This window comes from Chiloscyllium plagiosum, unplaced genomic scaffold (genome assembly GCF_037043375.1).
Source record: "Chiloscyllium plagiosum isolate Xiang-an unplaced genomic scaffold, Cpla_swu_hap1 HiC_scaffold_22, whole genome shotgun sequence".
Classification (NCBI taxonomy): Eukaryota; Metazoa; Chordata; class Chondrichthyes; order Orectolobiformes; family Hemiscylliidae; genus Chiloscyllium; species Chiloscyllium plagiosum.
In genome coordinates this window covers 55,897,081-55,924,320 of record NW_028270160.1, presented here as the reverse complement: position 1 = coordinate 55,924,320, position 27,240 = coordinate 55,897,081, and the positions used below count along the sequence as shown (strand labels likewise).

At 43.2% G+C, this 27,240-nt stretch overlaps 1 protein-coding gene across 3 annotated transcripts in view; it reads right to left on the bottom strand.

The window, feature by feature from the left end:
* Window positions 1-220: 220 nt before the first annotated feature.
* The window catches only part of LOC122561037 (protein bicaudal C homolog 1-like), a 277,035-nt gene continuing 250,015 nt past the window's right edge, over window positions 221-27,240 (bottom strand). For 2 of the 3 annotated variants that reach the window (XM_043712352.2, XM_043712354.2), the window contains exons 15-20: window positions 26,334-26,373; window positions 23,898-24,052; window positions 16,036-16,180; window positions 10,933-11,093; window positions 9,937-10,036; window positions 221-3,598 (exon numbers count right to left, since the gene is read on the bottom strand). In XM_043712352.2, coding sequence (XP_043568287.2) covers window positions 3,468-3,598; window positions 9,937-10,036; window positions 10,933-11,093; window positions 16,036-16,180; window positions 23,898-24,052; window positions 26,334-26,373 — 732 coding nt within the window. In that variant the 3' untranslated portion in view covers window positions 221-3,467. Of the gene's footprint in view, window positions 3,599-8,149; window positions 8,272-9,936; window positions 10,037-10,932; window positions 11,094-16,035; window positions 16,181-23,897; window positions 24,053-26,333; window positions 26,374-27,240 lie in introns of all 3 variants that reach the window. The other variant, XM_043712353.2, reaches the window with a different exon arrangement.

The following is a 27,240-nucleotide window of genomic DNA, read 5'->3' as shown; positions in this document are numbered from 1 at the left end:
AGATTAGATTACTTCACGATATCTGGTTGGCGTGGACGTTTTTGGACTGAAGGGACTGTTTCCGTGCTGTACATCTCAATGACTGTTCTTTGAGAGCTGATATTGCAAGAGACATCGTCAGAGAGCTGGAAAGGTGTTGTAGTAATACAATAACTTTGAAGTGTATGTTGGACTTGATGAAGATGTAAAATATATTTACAGAGCAGACTGTAGGAAAAGTTATAAAAAATTATCTTTTAATACAACATAAAACTGTGTTGAAAATTCCCTTTGTTAAAGCTTATCCATAAACAATATCATTTTAAATGAAAATCATAAAAAGGTAATCAAGCCCTCATCCCCCCCCACACTGAAAATAAACATCTCTGCTATATTTACAGATAAATCATCACTCAAGGCACTGAGTTATTCTTAACCTTCAACTTAAGCTGGCAATCAAACAGCTTTGTCCATTCGATAGACATTGGACCTCGGTTAGTTTACACAAAGTTAGCATGGCACCTCCTCAAACTTGAGATAAGCGAGTATTCTTCCAGTGTTTTGTACAGAATATTCTTTCAGTTTAGCTTCTATAAACTGAACAGCCTTCACTTTGGTGTACACACACGTATATCGCTGATTATTTTAGAGGGCTCCGCAAAAGACGGGTTTCCTCTTAGTGACTAATAATTGAGAAAAAAAACAAAATCACAGAACTACATTTTATATATAAAAGTGACAAAACAAAGCCTTTTCCCTCTGAGTGTGCAAATTTGTTTGCGATTAATCCAACAATTATCTACACAGAACATACAATTGCCTTTGCAAGTAGAAAACAATATTAAACCCTCCACAATTTTTTTTTTATCATTAACTTCAGTCATGCAGCAAAAAAATGGTTTTTACCTAAAGCTGACTACACAGAACACTTCATATAGCAGTTTCAGTCTTTAAAGGCTTAGGAGATTAGCACTGTTCAGAGACTCTATAGTTCCGCCTGTTTTGACACTGCAGGCAGAACAGGTTACTGTAGACATGGACAACAACAGAGTTGGACAGTTGGAAAGGTAGGCACTTAGGGATTTCCTTCATTTCAGCTAAAACCCTTCATAGATTGAGCATAAGCAATGGGAACACTTAATTAGAGACTCCATGGGCTTGTTAACTGTATCAGGAGAACTGCATGTTGAGACAACAGTCAGTGCAAAGATCAACTTTCAATGATAGAGAAAGGAGCAGAGTAAATTAGCATGGTGTATGGACTCACCAAAGTCACAGAGTGCGACTGACATGAGAAGCACTGAAGATGGTAATAGGAAAGGAAGGAACAAAGAGGAAATTATCTCCTTCAGTTTGAAAACCAGTGAGTTTGAGAATTGAAGGCCTTGTCTCTCCATCTCTGATGTGAAACATAGGTACCTCCTTTTCCAGGTGGCTGTAGAACTGAGAAGGTGCTGTCTTCAGTTGGGGTGACAGGGACAGGAGGTGGAGGAGAAGGTCAGGAAAACAGAAACAGATTGCACTTCTGTCATCATTGCTTCCTCACTTCAGCACAAAGCATCATCTGTCAGGTTTTCAGGGACAGGTTGGCAGCTGAGATTGTCTAGTCCTCCAAGGTGGAGGATATGACAAGTAGGACCATGGTGCTGTGCTGGACTGTGTAGTGGATTCGCTGATTTCTCTCAAATGAATTCCTTTCTGATGAGGTCATTGCACATTTTAAAAATAAAAGCTGAGATAGCATCAGTGTCATCTCCCGGATTCACTTTTGTCACCACAATTGGAAATGATTTGTCTTTTGCTGACTGCCTTGGTATCTTTACCTGGAGTGAATATTTTACAACAAGGGAGGCTGCACCGTAGTTTGGGAGAGGTTGAATGAACCAGAAAGGCTATTTCAATTCATCTCCATTCATAAGATCCAACAGCAGAGAAAGAAAACCACACAAAGAAAAACGCTTTCAAGTGGTATTGAGCATGACATTCAAAAGTGAACAGCAATAGAACTTTCCAGATAAACATACAGACTATTCCGAACCATCTGTTTCAGCTTCAGACCTTTTCTTGTGCCAAGTACAAACCGACCTACTCTCTTTGTTTGTATTTAAGAAGAAGAAAAGGTTTTGAAGAAGATGAAGGTGGAAGCTTTGCCAATGTCAACTGGTCATATGATCAGCACACCTCCAGTGTGACTTGCACAGGGAAAGCTTCTTAAAAGCAAGATGCTCATCTTTGGGATTCACGTTGCCAAATGCAGAAGGTTGACAAAATGGCAACCTGAGCTGTCGCCCACACGTACTAGTAATGACATACTTGGAAAACATTACGACACTGAAATGGGAGCTCCACGCTGCTCAGGGTTCCAGTCATTGGCGAGGTCTTGAGTTGTGAATAAATATCAGATCAAAATGAATCCAACAGGGAGAATTCAAGGGAAGGGTATTTACCTAAAAATAACTGGTATGTGAAAGCAGTAGATAAAGTGAACAGCAGAGTCTTTTCATGGGGAAGCTAGACAAACATATGAGGATGGAAGGATTTGGAGATTTTGCTGGTATGGTTAGATGGAGAGCATGGGAGGTGCTCAGTGGAGCATTAACTATCGCCATCAGTTAGGCCAAATAGCTTGTTTCTGTCATAAACTCTCTGAAAGAACTGAGTGCAACACACATCTGAAAAGTCATGTTTTTAACAAGCAATTTACAGAAGAAAATTCCAAATACTGTAATCGTGTTTAAGATGGCAGTAAAATGCGAACATATTTAATCACTGAGCAACAACACTGTTTCTGGGGGAACATGGCTATCTGGTGACTGGGGTCCCAGCCTCACAATATAGTCCTTCAGATCATGGAACCTAATAAATCTGGGAGGCTATGAGCTTCACTCAACTCTCATTAAACGCCCGCACTCCTTCCTCAGCGCTGATGACAACAGATTTATTATATATGAAGATCAGAGAGAACACAAACGCATTTCCACAGGTCTAGAAAACCAGGACACGTAAAGTGCAGAGACAATTACATTTAAATCTCTTTACTCAGCAGTACAACACATCTTCCCCTCTCAGTACAAACTATACACATGATGCACATGGGTTAGTGGTACGAGTTTAATTCTACCATAGATCCTAACGTTTCAGTGCATCATTTAAGCTTTTGTTCGCTAATAAATAACATTAAGCAAGAAAACTAGTGTTAATGGTCTTGTTGTTCTCTGATCTGCATATCGTTTTAGTACCATATTTGGTGAAACAGCAAAAGGCAACTATGGAATGACACGGATAGGTCCATTTCTCTCTTCATTTTTGGCACAATTATTTGCACGAAATCAAGACGGCTTTGGTCCTTGCATTCCAAACTTGGGAAGCAGCGACGGGCTCTGTGCAGTAAATGCTTTCCACAGGGTTAACATGGCACGACGGTCTGTGCCAGCTTCCGTTAGCTGTACGTCTACGCCAGCCATGGCTGAGCAAATTCCAGTCCACTGCTACCAGCGACCACTGATGCTGGCTATGTCAGAGTGATACTGCCGCGGCAACCGACCACTTGCTCCACCTTCTAGAAACGTTGAACGAATGCTTGGAGGCTCAAAGGGCTTTTGACAGTTTTTGTTCAATTCTGTAAAGGGAGCAAAAGGGAAAAAATATTCGTCATTTCTGAGCCCCAAGCATCAGAAGAAAGACTCTTGGGTTTAATGATTGCAGTTGCATGTCTATCATGGGCTAACAGATTGCAACATTACACTTCTCCATTGCTCTTTGCAAGACTTGGACAGCATTCTGGTTTGGGCTAAATGACAAGCCATGTTAATGCCATACAAGAACCAGACAATAGCCATCCCAAAAAAGAGAAACTTGAATGCATCTCCCCTTAACATTCAGTGGGTACCTTTATCAAACAAACCACCATCAATGCCCCCAGGGGGTTACCATTAACCAGAAACTCAATGGTACCAGCCATATAAAGGCTATGGTTATTTGAGTACCACAGGGAATGGGAATGGTGTGGCTCAGCTTGGATTCCCAGATTCCCCCCAGCAACTGCAAGCACAAGTCAGGGGTGTGTTGGAATACTCTTTTCTTGTCTTTATAGGTTGCAGGTCTGACAACACTCAAAGAAAGACTCAGCGCGATCCAGGACAAAGCAATCCACTTGGTCGACATCTCTTCCACCACCTGAAAAACTCACCCACAGAACAGTGGCAGTACTGCATGATGCACTGGAGCAATTTGTCAGCCTTTGAGAGCACCTTCCAAAACTACAATCTCTACCACCTGGAAGGACAATGGGACACTGCCACTGGCAAACTCCCCCTCCATTCACACCACATTGCGATTTGCAACAATACTTTTGCTGCTTGTTAGAACAGAGCAGGACTGGCAAACAAACTGCAGGTTGCTGTATTTTCAGCAACTCTGTCTGGACCATTAGTCATATACATTTTCTGCAGAAGCGCAGTCAAATCTGGGCGTTGGTTTGCCATCAGATTCTGGGTCTCTTATTGAAAATTGCCTTACAATCTGGGTAAGAGGTATCCATCTATCAGTTCTCACTTCATTGCAGTGAATTGTAGAATCCATACAGTGTGGAAAGAGGCCCATCACGTTCACACCAACCCTCAGAAGAGCATCCCACACAGACACATTCCCCCTACTCTATCACTGCAAACCTGCATTTCCCATGGCCAGTGCACCCAGCCTGCACATCCCTGCACACTATGGGGCAATTTAATATGGCCAATCCACCTAGCCAACACACTCTGGACACTATGGGGCAATTTAGCATGGCCAATCCACCTGACCTGCACATCTTTGGACTGTGGGAGGAAACCGGAGCACCCGGAGGAAACCCACGCAGACGGGAGGAAGCGCAACCTCCACACAGTCAACCGAAGGTCCCTGCGCTGTAAGGCAGCAGTGCTAACCACTGAGCCACCGTGCCACCCAACGGCACAGAGAGACTTAATTCCTTGTCAGAGTTTAGATCCCCATCTGAAAGCAGACAGGTGTTGGAAAGCCCATCCTTGGAAGATGTTCCATTTGTAAATGTCCCTGCATCAAACTGCAGATAGCGTCAATAACATGGATCATACAAGGATCATACATGGATCATACAAGGATCGTGGGCTCCACTTTGCTAGTGGCGAACAGGCTGCTTGCTTTTTCAAATGCTCATTGTGTTTGGAATGCACCTGCCAAGCAGTTTGTCCTCAGTTAATGTACTATGTATACAATGAGCTCCGCAAAAAACATTGGCTGGTTTTTCCAATGGCAATGGCCAGTTAACCCTCATGGCTTCTCTTAGGGGAAGAAGCAGCAATGGAGCTGCTTATCAGATTGTCCAGATACCTTTGCCAAATTGTGTGGTTAAAGAAATTTGCACAATTCATCACAAACGATATACGAATAGCAATCTATATATAATTATGTTGGACAATTACAACTGGCGCCGATACATGGATACCTATTATCCAGACAGGTCATAGTAAAGCACTTTTCAAGAAGAGACCCAAAATCTGATGGCAAAGCTACCCACCAGATTTGACAGAGCTTCTGCATAAAATTTACATGACAATATAGTCACTGAAAATACAACAATGTGCACTATGTTTACTGGTCCTGCTCAGTTCTAACAAGAGCTAATGGCCTCAGGCGAATCAGTCCACGAATATCTCCCAGTTTAACATCAGGGCCACGGCTTTTAGAGACATCTTATTAGAAAGGTACCCAGAACACAACTGAAGGAAATTATTCACAGCTAAGTGAAAGACAACACAACATTTATTATTTTGAAATAGTTTAGACAATATCGAGTTCACAAAAGCACAGAGATTGAATTTCTCCCTCTTTGTTTACCTCTGTAGTATGGTATACATATCAAATGTATTGTTACTTGCAATTTAATTCACATACAAAACTTTAAAAATGACCAAATATAGCGCACATCTTTGTAATAAGCTGGGAGACTCACTGAAGAAATTTGACAGGGCCTGAGAGTGTAAAATTTGTTCCACACAAAAAAAGCATTAATTGAAAAATAAAGCTTGAAGCTGAGGGGACAGTAGAAAAGAGGAACATGCTCAGTGTAAAAATAAATGAACAACAGAGACTGAGAGCAGGTAGATAGCTTAGACCAGAAATTCAATATTCTGAGGGTGTTTCAGAGATATAGTTTGGATTGACACCAGGAGAGCAGCAATGGCTGCAGACAGTTTGTAGGAATCCTGTAACAGTGCAATATGGATTGCTGTATTTACTTGTATATTTGATTTGTCTCCAGGTGAATCTAGGGATATTTTAGCATGTTAAAAATGCTATACAAATGCAAAAGCAGAATAGGGGAGAATAAAGCTAAAACATGTCGGAAACACTCAGCAGTTCAGGCTGTTAGGTGCTGGTAGAGAAACAGAGTTAACCTTTCATCAGAAGTGGGGAAAGTTAAAGATGCATCAGGTTTTGAACAGAAACCGAAGCACGAATGAGAGGAAAGGATAAAAGGGCGGGACTGTGATAAAGTGGAAGGAAAAAGGGAGATGAAGGTGCAAGAGAGAAGCTGGTGATGGGACAAGATATTAGACAAAAGCTTGGTCAAGAGGAGGAATAAAACAGCAAAAGTGGATTGCTGTATTTACTTGCATATTTGATTTGACTCCAGGTAAAGTTTGGGACATTTTACCATACTGAAGATGCTATACAAATGCATTACGATGATTTCTGGCCAAAAAGAAAGGTTATTATTTGAAGTTGTTGAATTCAATGTTGAATTTGGAAGGCTGCAACATGCCTCATCAGAAGGTGGATGTGTTGGTCCCAGAGTGTCATTTGAACAGTGTATAAAACACAGAGGTTGCAGTGGAAATGCATGCAGAGAATTAAAATGACCGGCGATCAACATTTCAGGGTCACCTTGCATCGAGGTACCTACGGGGTGTTGGGCTTGCTCAGAAAGCTGATCAATGTGACAAGCAGCTCAGGTCCAAACCGTTCACAGCCTTGTTTCTTGCCAACAGTGAGACTTTCCAATTTCTCTTGAAAATCCATCCGGTTGCAACCCCACACCCAAAAAAAACCCCAAAAAGCCCAAATTCATACTTGTAGTTTACTTTCGATTTGAAAATGCAGTTGATTTAACTTGTTTTTGTTGTGTGAAAGGGGATTGTATCCAAGGTGCGTTAGACAACCATCTGTACATTCAGTTGTACAAAACCCTGGTCAGATCACATCTGGGGCACTGCATTCAGTGCAACAACACCTTAGGAAAAATACCTTGGAAAGATACTGTGGCTGCAAGGGTTAAATTACGAAAGCAGGCCCTGTTAATTCTGGCTTCCTTACAGGCGATCATAGACTGAAGTGATTAATGAATTTGAAATGTTAAAAGAGATTGCTGAGGAAAAGACAGGGAAATTATTTCATCTGTTGTGGGTACCAAGAGCAAGGGGACATGATCTTACTTTTGGAGGTGGCCCAATCAAGAGGGAAGCCAGAAAACAAATACCCCTCACAGAAGGTTGTAGAAATCCATACTACTCTCTCCCCAAAACTGAGTGGAGATGCTGAAACTTTCAAGACTGAGCTTGGTAGATTTTAGTTAGTGACATCTGTGCAAAGGTAGGTTAATGAATATAAAGTACAGATCAGCCATGATCCAATGGAATAGTGGGGCAGGCCGACAAGGTTAGCCTGCTGACTCCTGTTGCTACACACAGGCTTATGACAGCGATGGAGTGCTGCGCTAAGATGGCACGCCTGTTAGAAAGTCTGGCAGTAGTTTGTCATTTTCATTTTCATTGTCAATTATGCTCATTTGAACTCACCTGGAGATGCTATCCCAGGTCAGATCTCAAATGCTGATTGGATCGAATTGTTTTCTGAGTAGTACCAGTGGCCTCCATGCATCCATATCCACTAAAGGTATGCACTGTGCCAGGGAGCCACACCACCCAGGAGAGAGGACTCAAATGAGAGAGTGCACTGACTCTCAGACACTGTGCTAGAGATCCTGCAGGGTTGATCTATCACCCTCTGGTGTGGCTCTGCCCCCATTTCATTCCCCGCATCCCATTCCACTTGGAGATCAGGACAAATCCCAAGCAAGGTGTCAGCTATTAACCACCCCCTTTCTCCAGGTGACTCCTGTCCAAATAAGGTAGAGTAGCATAGCACTCACTCGTTTTTTCTTAGGTGAAGTCCTCAGGGGATTTCCGGAATAAATGCTGACAGATGGTGGGTGAAGTCTTGACACATTCTCCCAGAAAGTCTTCTGATGTGTTTCAAAAGTCCTCTTCAAACCTCCAGCAGTAAGTGAACAGTAAAGGAGCATTAAATAGCGCTCCAAATTCTCAGCAAGTCTCACTTACTTCCCAGTTAGCTGGCCATGTTTGGGAGGGCACATTTGGCCTTGCAGCTTCATTAGTGTGCCCTAGTGGGCATTTTAACAGGTATTCAATCCCTTAACAACCCTCTGATGCTCATTCCTAGCCCAGGCTTTAATCCCGTGGCATCTTGTGCTGAACATAGTATCAACCAGCTTTTCAGCTGAAGGCCTGATCCCTGGCCATTCAAAGGCTTCTTGGTGCCTCATGTGCCTGGTGAGAACAGCCCCTTATACATTTTGATCAAAGGTTATATAACTGACTGAAATTTGGTGTTGTCAACAGATGTGGTCAGGGAGTTTCTGCATTCCCTCATATTGGTGAAGTCTCTCTCTCTCTCTCACACACACACACACACACACACACACACACACACACACACGATTTTAATCATTACACTTCCCTGCTTAAGTCTCTAAGCTACTTTACAAAAACAGCAACAAGCCTTGAGTGATGCTTTCCAATGTACCCAACCCTGTAGACAGTTGTAAAGCGGTATTTAGAGCCTGCTTATAGGGGATATGGGCTTGCTGTCTACCTGAGGACCAACAGGACTTCACAAATTAAATCAGCCATGTGTTTTGAAGATAAACTACAATAAGGATGGTGATCAATATAGCCCTCTTAAGTACAAATAATAAAGCAGTCAGACATTGTGTAATTTTTAGTAACTGACCTTCATGTGCCCAGTACTGGATGAGTACAAATTCCCTCCAAGTTAATATTGGAAGATCATTGGCACTGATTTCAGACGCTCTCAAAATCTCTGTCCCCTGTCACCAGCTCCATCCCCTCTCCTCGGTAACTGCCTAAACCTCAGTCAGCTTCGTTGCAACCTTGGTTTCATGTTTGACCCCGAGATCGGCGTCGGGTCTGTGCCCTCATTAAGACCACCGTTTCCAGCTCTGGGATTGTCATCTAGCTCCACGCCATCACTGTAATCTATGACAGCCCCAGAACCCTCTGGCTTTCTGTACTCTTCCCATTCCTAACCTCTCCAGAATCTTCACTTCTAAAAGTCCCAGCACTGGTGACCATTCTGTCAGCTGCCTCAGCCTGGAACTCTGCAGCAAAGAAGCCTGGAACCTTCCCTTCTCCCTCGAGGACAGTCCTTTCAAAGATCCCTCTTCATCCCAACTTTTGGTCATCTCATCTAACATTTCTTGATGAGGCTCCATCTCAAATTCTGTTTGCTAATGTACCTTGGAATCTCTTTTAGGTCTTTTACCATATTAAAGGTACTTTATAAATAGTAAAAAAAAAGTTGCATTGTAATTTAACAGACACCGCACCCCCTACACTCCCTCTCTCTGAGACTGATATTGAACAACTTAGAAATCAAGCCAGACCCTCGATGATATTGGTGGTACTCAATTTTCGACAGAATTCCTTTACATTTCCACAATAGGATTACACTGCTGCTTTGATTTTAGACACTTTGGAGATGTTGGGACAGGAAGACTGTTTCATCTGTGCTCTCTCTCTCTCCCTCTCACTCACTCACCATTTCCACCACCACCAACGGGTTTGCTCTCACCTTACCAAGAAAAAGAAACTATTGGAAATATAAACAGGTGCTAACCTGAAATCGCAAGCAGCATTTTCCTCCGGGCACCAAACGTGGAAATTCCGAGCTCCTTCAAGTCCTGGTCAGTCAGAGTGAGGAATGTCTGAAGGTCAATCTGAGGAGACACGAGGGAGAGAGAAGTCGGTACCTTCTCGCAGGAAATGAAAGAAGCAAATCTCCTCAGACTTTCTTCCTGTCTTCCCCAATTGCTAATTTTAAAGTTCCATTCTGTGTTTGATCCCTGCCACAACCATTGTTAAATGTTGCCTTTTAATGTAGCTTTAGTTCAATTTGACAATTTCTAGAGGCATCATGTGACCAATTACCTCACACAAATGAGGAATGGCCGAATCCAGTTAGGGGATAGAATGAATTTATAATGATACATCTCTACTTTGGTTTCCAGTGCATTTCGCTATAAACGTTGTTGTTTGGAGCAGTTAAGTACACACTCAACAGAAGAATTAAAACAACCAAGTGTGGAGTTACATTGTGTGAAACGAGGTGGTGTAAGGGATTTGCTCGTTTTCTTTTCACCTCAGATGGGATATGATTCAAAGGCCTAATGTTGATAGGGTACTGCGATCTTGCATGAACTAGTCTTGTACCTCCTCAAAACCAGCCTCTGCTGTACCTGACTGCACAGCAGAAAGCATTCCACAATCTATTGCCAACAGAGAATCTCCTGTAGTGCCTTATGGGTATAGAATTGGGAAAACAAGACTGGATTGGTTCAGCTTGGCTCTATGCTTTGGTTATGTCAGAGCACATAGTCCGAGGAAACCGTATCACTCCACATTCAGCTCCCTGGAAATCAAAGCCCCAACTTGAGTCAGTGTCCCAGTGCTGAAATTGGTGTTCATCATTAAATATCGGTTCATTATACAACATGCCAACCAAACAAATCCCCTTTATTTGAAAGCATTCTGCGAGAAGAAGCATTTTAATACGTGTGAAAACAGCCCTGGGTACTGACGTTAGTGGCTGTCAATGTGATGTTGTTGGACTCACCTCTTGCTGTTGGAAGATATCCGTGTATTTGCCTAACCCGAGTTTACTGAAGAGTTCTGGCAGCTCCGAACCTTTGAAGGAGTTATTCAGAGTGCAGCCGTTGCTCCCCATTAGAGAGGAGATGCAGTCCATGTAATTACTGCTGGTCAAATAGTGCTCAGCTGTGGAGACAAAGAGTGAATTGGAATCCCTGTTCAGGAAAATGGCGAGTCTTAGCCAATTCAGATCAAGGTCCATTTAGTTTGCCTTCTACCAGACAATGCTACCATCCCATGATAGAACAACTTTGATGAACCATTACAAACAACATCTTATATTCAGTTATGCAACAGCTTCAAGCACGACTTGAGGAAAATGGCCAATGTTAGACAACTAATTGGTCCGAAGTCAGTTGCTCCTCCCACCAAGGCACACTCACCTCGCCTGGGCTCCAAACTTGTTGTAAAACACCAACGTTCTAATGACTCTGTGGGTGACTTTTCCCCCCTCTTATCTGGAATCAGAGAATGTCAACAACTGCACTTCCGATTTCCACTCTTCCCTCACTATCATCTGGTCCATCTAAGATGCTCACCTTCCTTTCAGTCCCCAATTCTGGGAGTAGACTGTCAGCTGATATTCATTACAAGCCTTCTAACCCTCAGAGCTACCTCAAATACACTTCCTCACTCCCTGCTTCCCAGAAGGACTTCCTTCTTATTCTCTCAAATGCATCTATTGTGATGAAATTGCTTTACTGAAAAATGCTTCTGATGGGTTTCATTTTCCCTCCATCAAAGATAACCCTACCCCCCAACCAATATGGCGGTCATGGCAAAACATCCAGAACACCCTTATGGGATGGACACTGCCGTCCAGACCAGCACTTATTATCCACCCCCTAACTGGCCTTGCCATGATGGCAGTGAGCTATCTTCTTGAACTGTGATACTCCTTGGGGTTTAGGGACATTCACGGTGCTGTTAGGAAGGGAGCTCCAAGATTTTGACCCACTCTTTGTGTAGGAACGGCGAGTGCTTTGAAGGGGAATTTGCAGGTGGTGTTCCTATGTATCTGCTCCATCTCTTTCCAGGTAGTACATGTTGGAATGTGGAGCAGCTTTCCCTCCCTTCCAGAACAACAGTAGGATTCCCCGTACTCTCATTTTCTACCTCTTCAAGTTCACATTCAAAGATCACCCGATGCCATTTCTGCTACATCCAGTGTGGGGGTCAGCACCAAATACATCTTCCGTTCCCCTCCCCTGTCAGGACTCTGAAGAGACCATTCCTTCTGGGAAACTCTGGGCCATTCCTCAATCACCTCAAGCCTCTCTAAACGCACTTGTATTTCCTCCCTCCTTAGGCCGTAGACACTCCTTCCAGGTGAAGCAGCAACTGGCCTGCCCCTCTTTCTCACTGTTCTTGCTGCTGTCAATGGGATCTCCTCTGAAGTGAGGAGGCAAAACGTAGATTGGGTGATGACTTTGTGGAACACTACTGTTAAAGTTACAAGCAGGATCCTGACCTTGGGGGTTGTTTGCCATTTTAAGTCACCATATTGCTATCACGGTCACGCTGGCCACGTGCTCTGGGGAAACTGAAAGCAAACTCCAGAACAGCACAGTTTCAAAGTAGACACTTCACAGCTTTTGGGACTTGACATGGAGTTCAACAACTTCAGGCCATGACCTCTGGCTCAAAGTTTGATTCACTTTTTGCCAATTGTTGTTCTTAATCTGGTTTCTCATTTTTATTGCTTTCAGCCACTCTGAACAAATGGTCCACCTTTTTACTATAACCTTTGGCCTCCCTTTGCCTTCTGTTCTGTGCCATCTTTGTCATTTAATATTACCAACCTTTTACCCTATCCAGAGCCTCCCTTTTGTTCTTTCATTCTCCTCGGCTTTCAACAGCGTAAAACTCATCACAGTCCTACCTTCCTTCCATTCTGGCAAGTTGTTCTCCACTTGTATCATGGAATGTCAATGGTGCAGAAAGATGCTACTCTGCCCATCAAGTCTGCACTGACCCTCCAAAGAACATCCCGCTCAGACTCAACACCCCCCCCCAATTGCCTCCATCCCACCCTTGTAACCCCACATGGGGTTTTTATCATAACTAATCCACCTAACCTGCACATCTCTGGACACTGTGGGGCAATTTAGTTTGGCCAATCCATCTAACCTGAACGTTTTTGGACTGTGGGAGGAAACCAGAGCACCCGGAGGAAACCCACGCAGACACGGGGAGAATGTTCAAACTCCACACAGACAGTCGCCCAAGGCTGGAATCAAACCTGGATCCCTGGTGCTGAAGCAGTCGTGCTAACCACTGAGCCATCGTGCCCTCCCTTGAAATCTTAACTCTGTTTTTCTCTCTCTCTGCCGAGGCTGCCAGACCTGTTGAGTTTTCACCAGCAATTTGTTTCACTTTCAGATTCCTGACATCTGCAGTATGTTGCTTTTACAAAGCTCTTCCTTTCCCTGGAGAGGGAACAGAGCCAGAAGTAGAAAGGATTATCTTAGTCCACAGCAAAGATATTTCTCTTAACTCCACATGACGTGACAGCAAGTTAGCCAGTCACACTCTGACAGGGTTTAACAACTGCTATGGACCATCTTCCTCAAACAGCAACTGCTCCTCATGAAGCTGTGTTCATGCAGTGAGGCTGCATTTCTACCTTGACACAATAGCCAGTGCTTGCAACAGAAATACGGTATTCTGCCATTCTTGTGACCTCACAGCAGGTTAGCAGGAGGGAAATAAAATCAGGAAGGGAAATTGTGGGCAGCATGGTGGTTAACACTGCTCTTTCACAGTGCCTGGCACCCTGGTTCGATTCCAGCCTTGGGCGACTGTCTCTGTGGAGTTTGTACATTCTCCCAGTGTCTGCGTGGGTTTCCTCCGGGCGCTCCAGTTTCCTCCCACAATCCAAAGATATGCAGGTCAAGTTAATTGCCCATGTTAAATTGCCCGTAGTGTTAGTTGCATTAGTCAGGGGTAAATATGGGGAATGGATGGGTTGCTCCTCGGAGGGTCAGTGTGGACTTGTTGGGCCAAAGGGCCTGTTTCCATACTGTCGGCTATCTAATCTAAAAAAAAAATCAACAGTGGGAACAACAACTAACAATATGCTCCTGGATTGTGTTCCCTCCAAATTCAATGGAGGATAAAGCAATTGGAACTTTCCTTTCTTCATAAATGCTGAATGGTCAGCATTAAGATCACACTTGGTATGATGTGGATTCACTCATGGGCACAATGAGGAGCTAGTTACATTCATTATGGTACAGAAACAGGATTCAAACAGCAGCAGCACTGACGGTTGATGAGAGGAGGGATTGTAGTGAGGGATACCCACTGAAAATATAAGCGGTCCCTCTAACGTCAGCCGTGAGCTCCAGGAAATGACAGACTTGATATCTTCCACTCCATTTGCTCATTGGGTTGCAAGGCCCTGCCTGAAGGGGGAGCAGAGGCAGAAACTCCCATCTCAAAAACACTTGAAGGGCTGTGACCTGCAGGCTTATGAACTCAGACACGAAGGTGACTACAGTTCTGAGAACATCACCTTGGATTTCCTTCCACAAATGCTGCCAAACCTGCTGAGCTTTTCCAGCAATTTTTGTTTACGAAGGTGGCTGGGTTGCTCTCTACAGATCTAGAATCATAGAACCGCTGGGGAAAAGCAGGCCATTTAGCCCATCAAGTCCACACCAACCCCCTGAAGAGCATCCCATCTAGCTCCAGCCCCCTATGCTATCCCTGTAACTCTGCATTTCCCATGGTTACTCCATCTAACCTACATATCCCTGCACTATGGGGCAATTTAGTACTACCAATCCACCTAGCCTGCACATCTTTGGACTTCGGGAGGAAATCAGAGCACCTGGAGGAAACCCACAGAGACATGGGGAGAATGTCCAAACTGCACACAGACAGTCGCCCGTAGCTGGAATCGAAATCGGATCCCTGGTGCTGTGAGGCAGCAGTGCTAGCCGCTGAGCCACCTACATGGACCTACACGGAAACAATGGACTGAACAGTTTTGTCTAATGTTGCAACGTTTCAATGATTTCTGTGATTGGGAGGCCCTGTTTTGGGGCTGCAGGAGGGAAGCTGTACCAAGATATAGCTGACCCTGAGACTGGAAAGAACACAAGCCAGGAAAGTGACTTCTGCCTATCTATGAATATTTTAGATACACAGCAGAGAGGAGTGACTGAGACAAGTTGCCTATCAGTCGTGCTTGCGATAAAATTTAACAACATTAACAGATACGAATAAAGATGCTCTGATAAAATACGCCACTCGCTTCCTTTTAACTTTTCAAGACTTGCTCCCAGGGGCCAGCTCAGCCTAGATTCAGGAAACGAGAATTCCAATGTGTTTTAAAGATGTAAACATTTCAACATGTTTTGTACAGGGATACAGGGCTGGAATTTTATCCCAACGCTCGCTCGAGGCCCCACATTGCAGGCATGCCAGCACAGTTTTTTTTTTATAATTTAAAAGAAATATTTGACTATTCCGATTACAGGGCTATTATGATATTATTTTCACAGTGGAAATCCAAAGTTTGATCCTCCATCTGTGGCCGTGAATTCAAAATGCGACATAAACCTGGAACTGTTGGATTAACCGAGCTTCTCAAGACTGAGACCAATGGATCTCTTCCCAGCAAGATCATCAAGCAATCGGGAGAAAAGGCAAAATTACGGCAAGGTACAATCTAAAAGATGACAGATCAAGCTGGAGGAGCCGAATGAAAAATGGTTTGCTGTCTCGGCTGTAGGAGGATTGTTTTTCCCCCCGGAAGAGTAGGGAATTATGTTAAACTACAAGAAAAGGATAGAGGCTTTTCTATAGAATTGAGGCATGATAGTGCACTGATTCCACCTTCAGTGCCTCATCTACACCCCTTTTGTATAACCATTTTGTAAAATTCATCTGATCCCGCTCGTTTTAACCAATCTTCATCACTGGCTGCAAAAATCTTGGACAGTTGAATTAAACACGAACTTGACAACAAAATAGCGATTACATTTAATTCTCTCGCTCCTCAAGAGGACAGCACATTCTAAACAGGAAAGCCCTCTGTCACAATACCTGAAATGCTTACATGGGTTATTTTTTTGCTTTGGGCTGTTGATGGAAGATGGGAATTCACTGTGAGAACCGTTCCGATCTCTCCAGTTATCGGAATCACTGCCGCCCCCGATATACTCCCGACTGCTCGATCGCGATAGCGACACTGGCGATGATGACTGCAAGGCAAGGTGATGATTAAAATGGCACTCAAGATTCTCTTAATAACGCACAACGATGTTGCTGAACCCCTTTAACGTGTGGCATTATGCTATCCCGCACACCCCCAACATTCCTGATGAAGGGCTTATGCCCGAAACATCGATTCTCCTGCTCCTCGGATGCTGCCTGACCTGCTGTGCTTTTCCAGTGTCACACCTTTTGACTCTGAACTGTGCTAAATCTTGGAAAGCAATAAACCAACTGAATCATTCCCTGTTCTTCAGACAGGATCCATTATCCACTGTATTATTTCCCATCCTAAGGGACGGGTTGCAGCTTTTCCAAGTGGTGTCTCAGTCTTTAGTGAAATAAACTGATTCCCCATCCTAATGCTGATCATTCAAAGACCAAAAACCACTCATGAGGAATCATAATTCTATTAATTTTAAAACAATTAGCTGGAAGAACAAAAGTCAGTGCAGGCCCAGTTTGGAGACTATGTAAAAGCATTTGATGGGGACAACCATTAAAGGGTGAAAATCTGAAATGAGAAATGGATAATTCAGAGTTTGTATTGGTATCAATCAGCAGGATTGTGCTACATCCAGGAAGCTGTTCAATCTGCACACTGAAGCTGAATTCAGAGGTGAACCAGTATAGAACAGTAGGCACTTCACATCGACAGTATGGGAAACACAAATTTCACTGCCTGTGTAGATGCAGTGTCAGAACAGACACGACAGGAAATGGTACGCAAAATGAAAGCATAAAGTGACAATAGTGGAAAGAACCCTAGAAGTGAAAACTCATGTAAATGGTTCTGGACCAGGTGAAAAGATTTACAGAGCTTGGGCAGATGGTCACAGACGATGCGAGACGTAATCGTGAGATGTGAAGGAGAATCAAGCTTTGTCAGAACGAAAGATGCGTTAACATCAAAGAAACTGAATTTTAGGGAAAGATATCTGAAGTGCTGCATTATTTTTTTCCATTTATGTTATAAGCCACAGAGACACAGATAACAAACAGGAGAGCTACTGGATATTGCTGGAGCAGTGTTGCTGAAGTTGTGCACTCATCAGGACAAACACTAGAATGTCAAATTTCAATGAATAAAACATTTTATATTACAGAAGAAAATGTGCTGATTGGTTGGTGAGTTCTCTGATTGGCTAACCTGATCAAAGCAACATGGAACTACAGGCTCCGTGAGCTACCAGTGAATTCAAAGAGAGGGGCAGAGCTTGACCGAACTCCTTTGTTTGCAAACATGGGTCCCAGTGTAAGATTGTCACTCATGGCAAGTGTAAGTGAGCCACATGAGCTTGGCTGTTAGTGGCACTACTTCTTGGTGGCACACTTGGGATAGTTCAGCAAATGCTGCCCAATTAAGGAATCACACCTAATAGCAGACATTTTGTTTTGGATTTTCCAAGTGTGAGCTGGTTGTGTATGGTCTCTGCTCTGTCTATTACAAACAACCAAAGGAACAGCCTGCTTGATCAGCCAATTGTAGGGATGGGCAGGCTACGTGCCTTAAACTGCAGGGGATGGGCACAATTGAAACACGGAGTTTATTCAAGGAACAGCTATTGCATGTCCTTGATAAATATGTACCTGTCAGACTGGGAGGAAGTGGTTGAGCAAGGGAGCCGTGATTTACTAAAGAAGTTGAATCGCTTGTCAAGAGGAAGGCGGCGGCTTATGTAAGGATGAGATCAGTTAGGGCACTTGAGAGATACAAGTTAGCCAAGAAGGATCAAAAGAGAGAACTAAGAAGAGCCAGGAGGGGACATGAGAAGTTGTTGGCAGATAGGATCAAGAAAATCCCTAAATCTTTCTATAGGTGTGTCAGGAATAAAAGAATGACTAGAGTAAGATTAAAGCCAATCAAGGACAGTAGTGAGAAGTTGTGCATGGAGTCCGAGGAGATAGGAGAAGTGCCAAATGAATATTTTTCATCAGTATTCACACTGAGGAAAAAAAGCAATGTTGTCGAGGAGAGTACTAGACTAAATGGGATTGAGGTTCACAAGGAGGTTGCCTTAGCAATTCTGGAAAGTGTGAAAATAAATAATTTCACTGGGCTGGATGGGACTTATCCTGGGATTCTCTAGGAAGCCAACAAGGAGATTGCAGAGCCTTTGGCTTTGATCTTTATGTCATCGTTGTCTACAAGAGTAGTGCCAGAAGACTGGAGGATAGCAAATGTTGTTCCCTTGTTCAAGGAGGGGAGTAGAGACAACCCTGGCAACTATAGACCAGTGAGCCATACTTCAGTTGTGGGTATAGTGTTGGAAAGGGTTATAAGAGATAGGATTTATAATCATCTAGAAGGGAATAAGTTGATTAGGGATAGTCAACATGTTTTTGTGAAGAATAGGGCGTGCCTCACAAACCTTATAAGTTCTTTGAGAAGGTGACCAAACAGGTGGATGAGGGTAAAGCGGTTGATGTGGTGTATATGGATTTCAGTAAGGCATTCGATAAGGTTCTCCATGGTAGGCTATTGCAGAAAATATGGAGGCATGGGATTGAGGTTGATTTAGTGGTTTGAATCAGAAATTAGCTAGCTGAAAGAAGACAGAGGGTGGTGGTTGATGGGAAATGTTCATCTTAGAGTTCAGTTACTAGTGGTGTATGCAAGGATCTGTTTTGGGTCCACTGCTGTTTGTCATTTTTATAAACGACCTGGATGAGGGCATAGAAGGATGGGTTAGCAAATTTGTAGATGACACTAAGGTCGGTGGAGTTGTGGATAGTGCTGAAGGATGTTGGAGGTTACAAAAGGACATAGATAAGCTGCAGAGCTGGGCTGAGAGGTGGCATATGGAGTTTAATCTGGAAAATTAAATCTGAGGTGATTCACTTTGGAAGGAGTTAAAGGAATAAACAGTACTGGGCTAATGGTGACACTCTTGGTAGTGTAGATGAGCAGAGAGATCTCAGTGTCCATGTACAAAGATCCCTGAAAGTTGCCACCCAAGTTGTTAGGTTTGTTAAGAAGGCATACGGTGTGTTAGCTTTTATTGATAGTGGGATTGAGTTTCAGAGTCATGAGATCATGTTGCAGCTGTACAAAACTCTGGTGCATGCAGCCACATTTGGAATATTGCGTACAATTCCGGTCATAGGAAGGATGTGGAAGCTTTGGAAAGGGTTCAGAGGAGACTTACTAGGATGTTGCCTGGTATGGAGGGCAGGTCTTATGAGGAAAGGCTGAGAGACTTGAAGCTGTTTTCTTTAGAGTAAAGAAGGTTGAGAGGGGACTTAATTAAGACATGTAAGATAATCAGAGGGTTTGTTCGGGTGGACAGTGAAAGCCTTTTTCCTTGGATACTGATGGCTTGCATGAGGGGACATAGCTTTAAATTGAGGGGTGATAGATATAGGACAGATGACAGACGTAGCTTCTTTACTCAGAGAGTAGTAAGGGCGTGGAATGCACTGCTGCAACTGGAGTAGACTCGCCAACTTTAAGGGCATTTAAATGGTCATTGGATAAATATATGGATGAAAATGGAATAGTGTAGGTTAGATGGACTTCAGATCAGTTCCACAGGTCGGCGCAACATCGAGGACTGAAGGATTTGTACTGCGCTGTAATATTCTATGTTCTATGGACTGAAACTCAGACATGAATGTTGCTCAATTGCACTCCAAAATAGAATGTCCTTCTGGATTAATGGAAGGCAGATATGCTATTGTGTCACTATTGTGTTGTGACATGGTTTGCTTAACTTGCTCGATTTTCTTTTCAAAAATTTTAGATTTCCAGGGTAATTTGAGGTAGATCAGATATAGCTCAGATCTGAAAGTGATGGCCCATTTGCAAGTCCAAACAGTGATCTGATCAGGATAGTCACTTTCCTCCAGGATAACATGGATGTACTCTTCATGTGTCAAACTTGCAAAGTGAGCAAATGGCAAGGGGCCTAAGGAGAAGATTGTTTAAAAGGCCAATCCTGAAGAGAAACTGAATGCATTTGAGACATGAGCAGATTGGCGATGTCCTGCAAAATCATTGCAGGAGGCCAGGAATTCCAGGCATTACTCACGTTTCTGGGCTGAGCTACTCCCATGCATGAACAGAACCAAGAATGGTTCATGAAGCAAGTGATGGCCTGGCTGACCTTCCAATGTAATTAATTAAGACCTGCCTGACAGTGGAGTGATGTACTGGAAGGGCATTAATCCAGACACAGATAGCAAGTTCCTGCTCTTCCCAAACACACAGTCAGAAGTCAAACAACACCAGGTTATAGTCCAATGGGTTTATTTGAAATCACAACCTTTCGGAGAGCTGCTCCTTCTTCAGGTGAAGTGGACTTTACCCCCAGAGGGTGGCGGGTGTTTGGAACGCGTTGCCAGCAGAGCTGGTAGCAGCAAGCATGGTAGATTCATTTAAGGTGTGTCTGGACAGATGCATGAGTAGATGGGGAGCAGAGGGATACAGACACTTAGGAATTGACCGACAGGTTTAGACAGTAGATTTGGATCGGCTCAGGCTTGGAAAGTGGAAGGGCCTGTTCCTGCGCTGTAAATTTTCTTTGTTCTTTGTTCACCACACTGCCTCTCTGGCTGGGTCCAGAACCTTTCTGGAGCTGTTAGATTAACCCACAGCAATAACTTCAAAGTTAAATGCTTTCCTCCAGGCTGTGATGGAACAGTGCTTTAGACACAATGTGTCAGACAACAGGGCACTCATCTCCTTCCGCACAGGGAACTGCTCAACAGAAAATCCAACTGTCGGATAAGAAACCAGAAGGATGGCCACCTGAGAAAGGAAGGAAGAAAATTCTCTTGGAGTTTGATGCAAGAAAACAAAGGGAGCAAGTACTTGATGGGAATGCAGTGCAAACATTATCGAAAGATGGCATCTTTGTTTTCCTGTAATTTTAATTGTGGACTGAAAAAAACTGTATGAAAAAAAACAGATCGCTGAAGGATGACAACAGTTTTGAAAGCAAGAAACCTGGCACTCATTGTAAGCACTGTTTACACAGCTGCTGGTTGAAATGTAGTTTACAGACGAGCTGGAGCTGAGGGGCGTATACAAATGGAAATTCAACTAGCAACAAGTAGCTGATTGGTCTACATTCCGGTCACCAATTACCGATGACACAGGACTTCTGCTTGCCAACAATGACATGATTGGTTCTCAGATAGATAAACAGTTTGGGACTGTGAACAAGATATTGAGAACTTCTCAGCCCTCCACCAAATCAAGAGCTCTCTCTCTGCAATAAAAGCCACTTCAAACCTAACAAAAACCATTTGATTTCCTTCAGCAGTTGCTGTAAGCTGGGACATTTGATTAATAAGTCAAAGACTGGTTATAAAGTGTGAACCAGCCACCCTGGGCCTGTCGTAAACCAGTGAAAGCATCCAGAGAGGCAAGACTGAGAAACAGCATCCTAATCAGCACAAGAATTATCTTAGCAGATCCTGTGGACAGAGACCACCGAACTGCTTCCCCAGTTTTCCCTCCAACCAAAACACTGATGGTTTTTCATGTGTACACATGCATATATATGTGGGCCAGGTTTCTGTACTTAACAAGAATTACTGTTGCTTACAAGTAAATAGACACAATCTACAGGTAAACTGTGTGGGTCCTCTGCATATATCTCTAATAGTTAAATCTCTAACACCTTATAAATTTCTCCCTTCCCCCACACACACATGCGCATGCATCCACGTGTGTCTATCTGTGTATGCGTGCGTGTTTGTGTGTGGGGGAGGGAGGGAGGAATTTATAAGGTGTTAGAGATTTAACTAATAGAGATATACGCAGAGGACCCATACTATTTACCTGCAAATAGAGTCTATTTGCTTCTAAGTAACAGTAGTTTTTGTTAAGTCCAGAAACCTGGCCCACATATTGTGGCCCATTCAGCTGCTTGCAGCAGTTCAGGCTCCAGCTGGATGCTGAGGCCTCTTGCTGTAGGGTTGTAATTATCATAAAGCAAGTCTAAGCTGCCAGCCGTTTGTTCAAATCCCAGGCAGGCCATTGAAAGCTTTCCACTGCGAGATATTTGCTAATTTTCCTGGAAGTGACATAGCGAGGTGGCCAATCACAACTGACTCTCTGCTGCCAGGGCTGCAAAATCAAAAGGTCAATAGAGATTATCCGAGTGATAACTTGTCACATTCCCAGAAGGAAAATCAGGAAAACCTGCAAATGGTGCAAACTAGCCTGACTTGTCTTCTGGTTTTCAAAATGATGTTCCATTAGGATCTGGGCATTCAATTCTAATTGGGTTTTCTTTCCCAGTTTTATATTTTCCCTCTGTGTTGTTGGAAGGCTGCCTTGAGGAGGGGATTGTGGTGTAGAATATCAGAGGAGAACAAAATAGGTGGACAAGCATGAGATGGAGAACATTGAAAGGGAAGTCCAGGATAAGCTTTAAAGGTAGACAGGCTAAGAGGGGAATGGGTAAGTGAAAAAAAAAGAGAGAGAAAGACACACAGACCAATGCATTTCACAAAAATAACAAAAAGATTATGTACTCAGGGATAGGCAGGGAGGTGAGGTAATAATCAGTCAGATCAGCCATGATGTTATTGAATAGCAGATTAGTACCATAGAGCCAAATGGTCCACATCTGCTCCTTACTCAAATGTTTGTTATTTATAAGATTGGAGGGCAGATATTACAGATGGAGAGAGCAAAATGTGGAGGAGGAGGAGGAAATGTTGAGCAGGGAGCAGGAAGGGACAAGCAAGTGGGTGGAAGAAACATGAGCTGAGATGACGAGAGAAACAGGAATGGAGTTTCAGACTTTGGTGAGCCACAGAAAATAAAACAAGTGGAAGAACAGCAAAAAAAAGAAATGGAAAAAGAGATTGTTTTTATGTGAGAAAGATACCAGTAACCAGGGTTGTGATGGCATGGTCAGAGAGTACAGAAGAGAGTGAGGGGTAAAATGTGGCTCAGGGAAAGTATCCCTCACAAAATTCCACTTTAGTCACCAGATCCAGTCATAAAGAAATCCGTAAATTATTTAAGACCCTCATGCTGACCGTAACCTCTCAAACTGCCTGTGTCAAGAATGGTATCGATATTTAAGGATGGAAAAGGAGGTTTGGAGTAAAGTTTAGCTTTGACAAGAGTTCAGTTCATTAAAGAACAAGAGTGACTGAATCAGCTTTCCAGCTCAACTCTTTAATGTTCAGTGTTTCAGAGCTGAACATGTTCAATTTCCTGAAAGACAATCATGATTCCAGACGAGAAACTTGAAAAAGGAATCTGCTAACAGCTATACGCAGAGAGTAATTGGGAACATGTGCCCTGGGTTTCTGGCTTGAAACAGAGTATTCATCATTCTTTCCTGGATTTTGCCATTGTTTATACAGCAAGCAGCGTTCTGCATGGGTTTCAAAGCTGTGGGACTCAGCCCTTCTCCACTCCAACATCCAGCCAGCCCTTACGGCCAAACGAAATATGAAATCCGATATAGATAAATCACCGCTTTCAAAATAAAGTCATTATTTTTGGACAGTCATCAAGCATTTTAGTGCCTGACATCTTGGTTAAATCTGAGCAAAAATGAAATTACATATCGTTGGTATTGAAAATATGATGTGACAAAAGAATTCGTAGCCACATTTGTTGGCTGCACATTTACCTCCAAAGCTAAATCAACACACACGGCTGCGTAAATATTGGGGAATCATCCGTTTTCTAAAAGAAAAGGCAAAAACTGCAGAGCAATGTAAGTTTTTCATTACCTCGTATGTAGTTGACATGGTGGGTTTGTAGGTTACGTGATTGGTCCGTCTCAACTCCTTGATCGTTTCTGCAGGCATTGACTTGGAGAACCCTAGACCGCTCCATGTATTTGTCGGGGTCCTTACTTCAGTTACCACTGGTTTCTTCAACATGGCTTTGTGAAGAAGGAAGTTAAGACGGTGTCACACAGAAGGAGATGTTGCAATTCAACGTCACTCATTTCTTTTCGAGTCATAGAGATGTACAGCACGGAAAGAGACCCTTCGGTCCAACACATCCATGCCGACCAGATATCCTAACCTAACCTAGTCCCATTTGCCAGTATTTAGCCCATATCCCTCTAAATCCTTCCTGTTCATATACCCCTCCAGATGCTTTTTAAAAGTTGTAATTGTACCAGCCTCCTCCACTTTATCTGGCAGCTCATTCCATACATGAATCACTCTCTGCGTGAAAATGTTGCCCTTAGGGGTCCCTTCTAAATCTTTCCCCTCTCACCTTAAGCCTATGCCCTCTCGTTCTGGACTCCCCCACTCTGGGAAAAAGACCTTGGCTATTCACCTTATCCATGCCCCTCGTGATTTTATAAACCTCTATAAAAGGTCACCCCTTCCATGCTCTAGGGAAAACAGCCCCAGCCTATTCAGTCTCTCCCTATAGCTCAAACCTTCCAACCCTGGCAACGACCTTGTAAATCTTTTCTGCACCCTTTCAATTTTAACAACATCTTTGCTGACATCTGGGAGATCAGAATTGAACAAAGTATTCCAAAAGTGGCCTCATAGCACAACACGACATCCCAAGTCCTCCACTCAATGCACTGACCAATTTCTGAGCAATGTATTCATGTCAAGTGAAGTGTAATGCTTTGAGGACTGTACCATCTATGAAAAGGGGGTCCTTCAGAATGGGCACACTGTCACTGGGTCCAAATTCTAGTGCTAACAGCATTGCCCTTTCATTACAACGCCTCACATGCCAATAACAACTCAGGGCAATAAATGCAGTGGAATCACCAGTGACATCCACATTCTGGAGAACGAATTTTTTTAAACAAAAGCGATGACACTGAATATTCTCGACATAAATATTGCTTTTGCCAGCTGAGTTTAAAATGGCAGCGCTCAAGGAACATTAATTGAAAGGTGTTTGCCCAAATCCTGGGCTTGCGGTTTATTAATCAAATGCAGATGAGTGGGTGGGGGATCGTATTTCTGAACTGGTTAGTTTTATTCAGTCTGCTCCATTTGCTCTGGTATCACCTTTCTGGGACCATGTAAAAATCTCTGACTGTTGCGGAAACCGTGCCCACAATGTCACTGTAGATCTTGGCCAACTTTCAAATTATGCTGCAGGTGTCTTTCATTCATTTCACTTTAACCCTTCACTTCTATTTAGTAAAACGGAGGCTGTAATTTCTCACACTCTGCCATGTTAGGCCACTTCTAGAATACTGCGTTCACTTCTGGTCTCCCTGCTATGTGAAGGATGATGTGAAACTTGAAAGGGTGCAGAAAACATTTACAAGGATGTGGCCAGGGTTGGAGGGTTTCAGCTACAGGGTGACCTTATAAAGTTTGCAAAATCATAAGGGGACACAAATAGAATGAATAGCCAAACTCTTTTTCCCAGGGTAGGGAGTCCAAAACTAGAGGGCGTGGGTTTAAGATGGCAGAGGAAAGATTTAAAAGAGACCTCAGGGGCAACCTTTTCACATCGAGGTATGGAATGAGCTGCCAGAGGAAGTGGTGGAGGCTGGTACAATTACAACATTTAAAAGGCACCTGGATGGGTACATGAACAGGAAGGATTTAGCGGGATATGGGCCAAATGGTGGCAAATGGGACTAGATTAGTTTAAGATATCTGGTCAGCACAGACAAGTTGGACCGAAGGGTCTGTTTCCGTGCTGCACATCTCTATAACTCTATGAGGTATCAACTGAAGGAAAATCATCTGCATCTCTTGAAAATTATATCATTTGGATGATGACACCCTGGTTTCTTTCCTTATCTTTTCAATGAAGGGCCATTAAAAGTGCTTAAGCAAGTAGTACGTAGGATTCATTTGCTCTGAGTACCCTTGGCATATGATTCAGGCACTCAGGAATGTGCCTGGACATTTATTTTCAAGTTATACTGGGTGTTGGTCAACACTACAGACCAGTGTAAGAAAGATGTCTTGGCTGTCAATTAAGAATTCAGTGCACTCCATCCCCAGCAGAGGATTGAGATCTTTAAATGTCCTGTCACAACAGAAACTATTCAGCACATATTTAACAAAGACAATTCAGGGCGGACAGTCAGCATGTTCGAGGTAGACTCATTAGTTTCTACAGAAACCCGTAGCAACCATCAAGCACTAGTTTACAAAGATTGCTTTCTTGAGCTGTTGACAAATAGCAAAAGGTGAGGGGTCACCGTCACCATCACATACCTTTGGTTGCCAACAGCTTCTTCTGTTCGTAGTCAAAAGCCTGAAAATGAAAAGGGGACACAGCACTCACTGAAACGTCACTTCAACATGACAATGTCACCAAGAGCAAACACATTGTCATGTCCGAAGGTTTGGCTGAACAAGCAAATTGAGAAGAACTAAATAACATGACAGCGGTTGGGTGGAAAGGTACCAAAAATGTTCATTCAAAACCGATTTAAGGTTTAGCAATACAAACTGAAAATTCTTCGGAGCATTTCTGCCTAACGTAGGCACGCTCACTCGTCTGAAATGCCTGATTTGTTTAAACAACACCAGCTTTCAGTTTTAAATGGAATCACTTTCAGGTGTTGGACATTTCAATAGTTTCTTCAGATTGGTGGGAGCTACATTAAGCAACTTTACATTGCCAGGAAACTTACAGCACTGGCAGAGGCAACTCTCTAAACAAACAGCAACTCATTCAACAGTTCACCATTTTCAACTGAGCAGAGTATAAAATGACACATACCCAAAGGCCAATCCCACGCACTGTGACTGACTTTGAGACGAGATTAAAAAGAAACAAAATACTTGCATTGATATAGCCTTAAGATATCTCAAAGCACTTTACATCTAGGGGGTGGCGATGGCCTAATGGTATTATCACTAGACTGTTACTCTGGAGACCAAGGTACTATACCGGGGATCGGGGTTCAAACCCCGCCATGGCAGATGGTAGAATTTGAATTCAATACAAGTCTGGATTTAAGAGTTTAATGATGACCATGAAATCATTGTTGATTGTCGGGGAAAAGTCCATCTGGTTCAAATAATTTCCTTTAGGAAAGGAAACTGCCATCTTCTAGTCTACATGTGACTCTAGACCCACAGCAATAGGGTTGACACTTATCTACCCTCAGGGCAA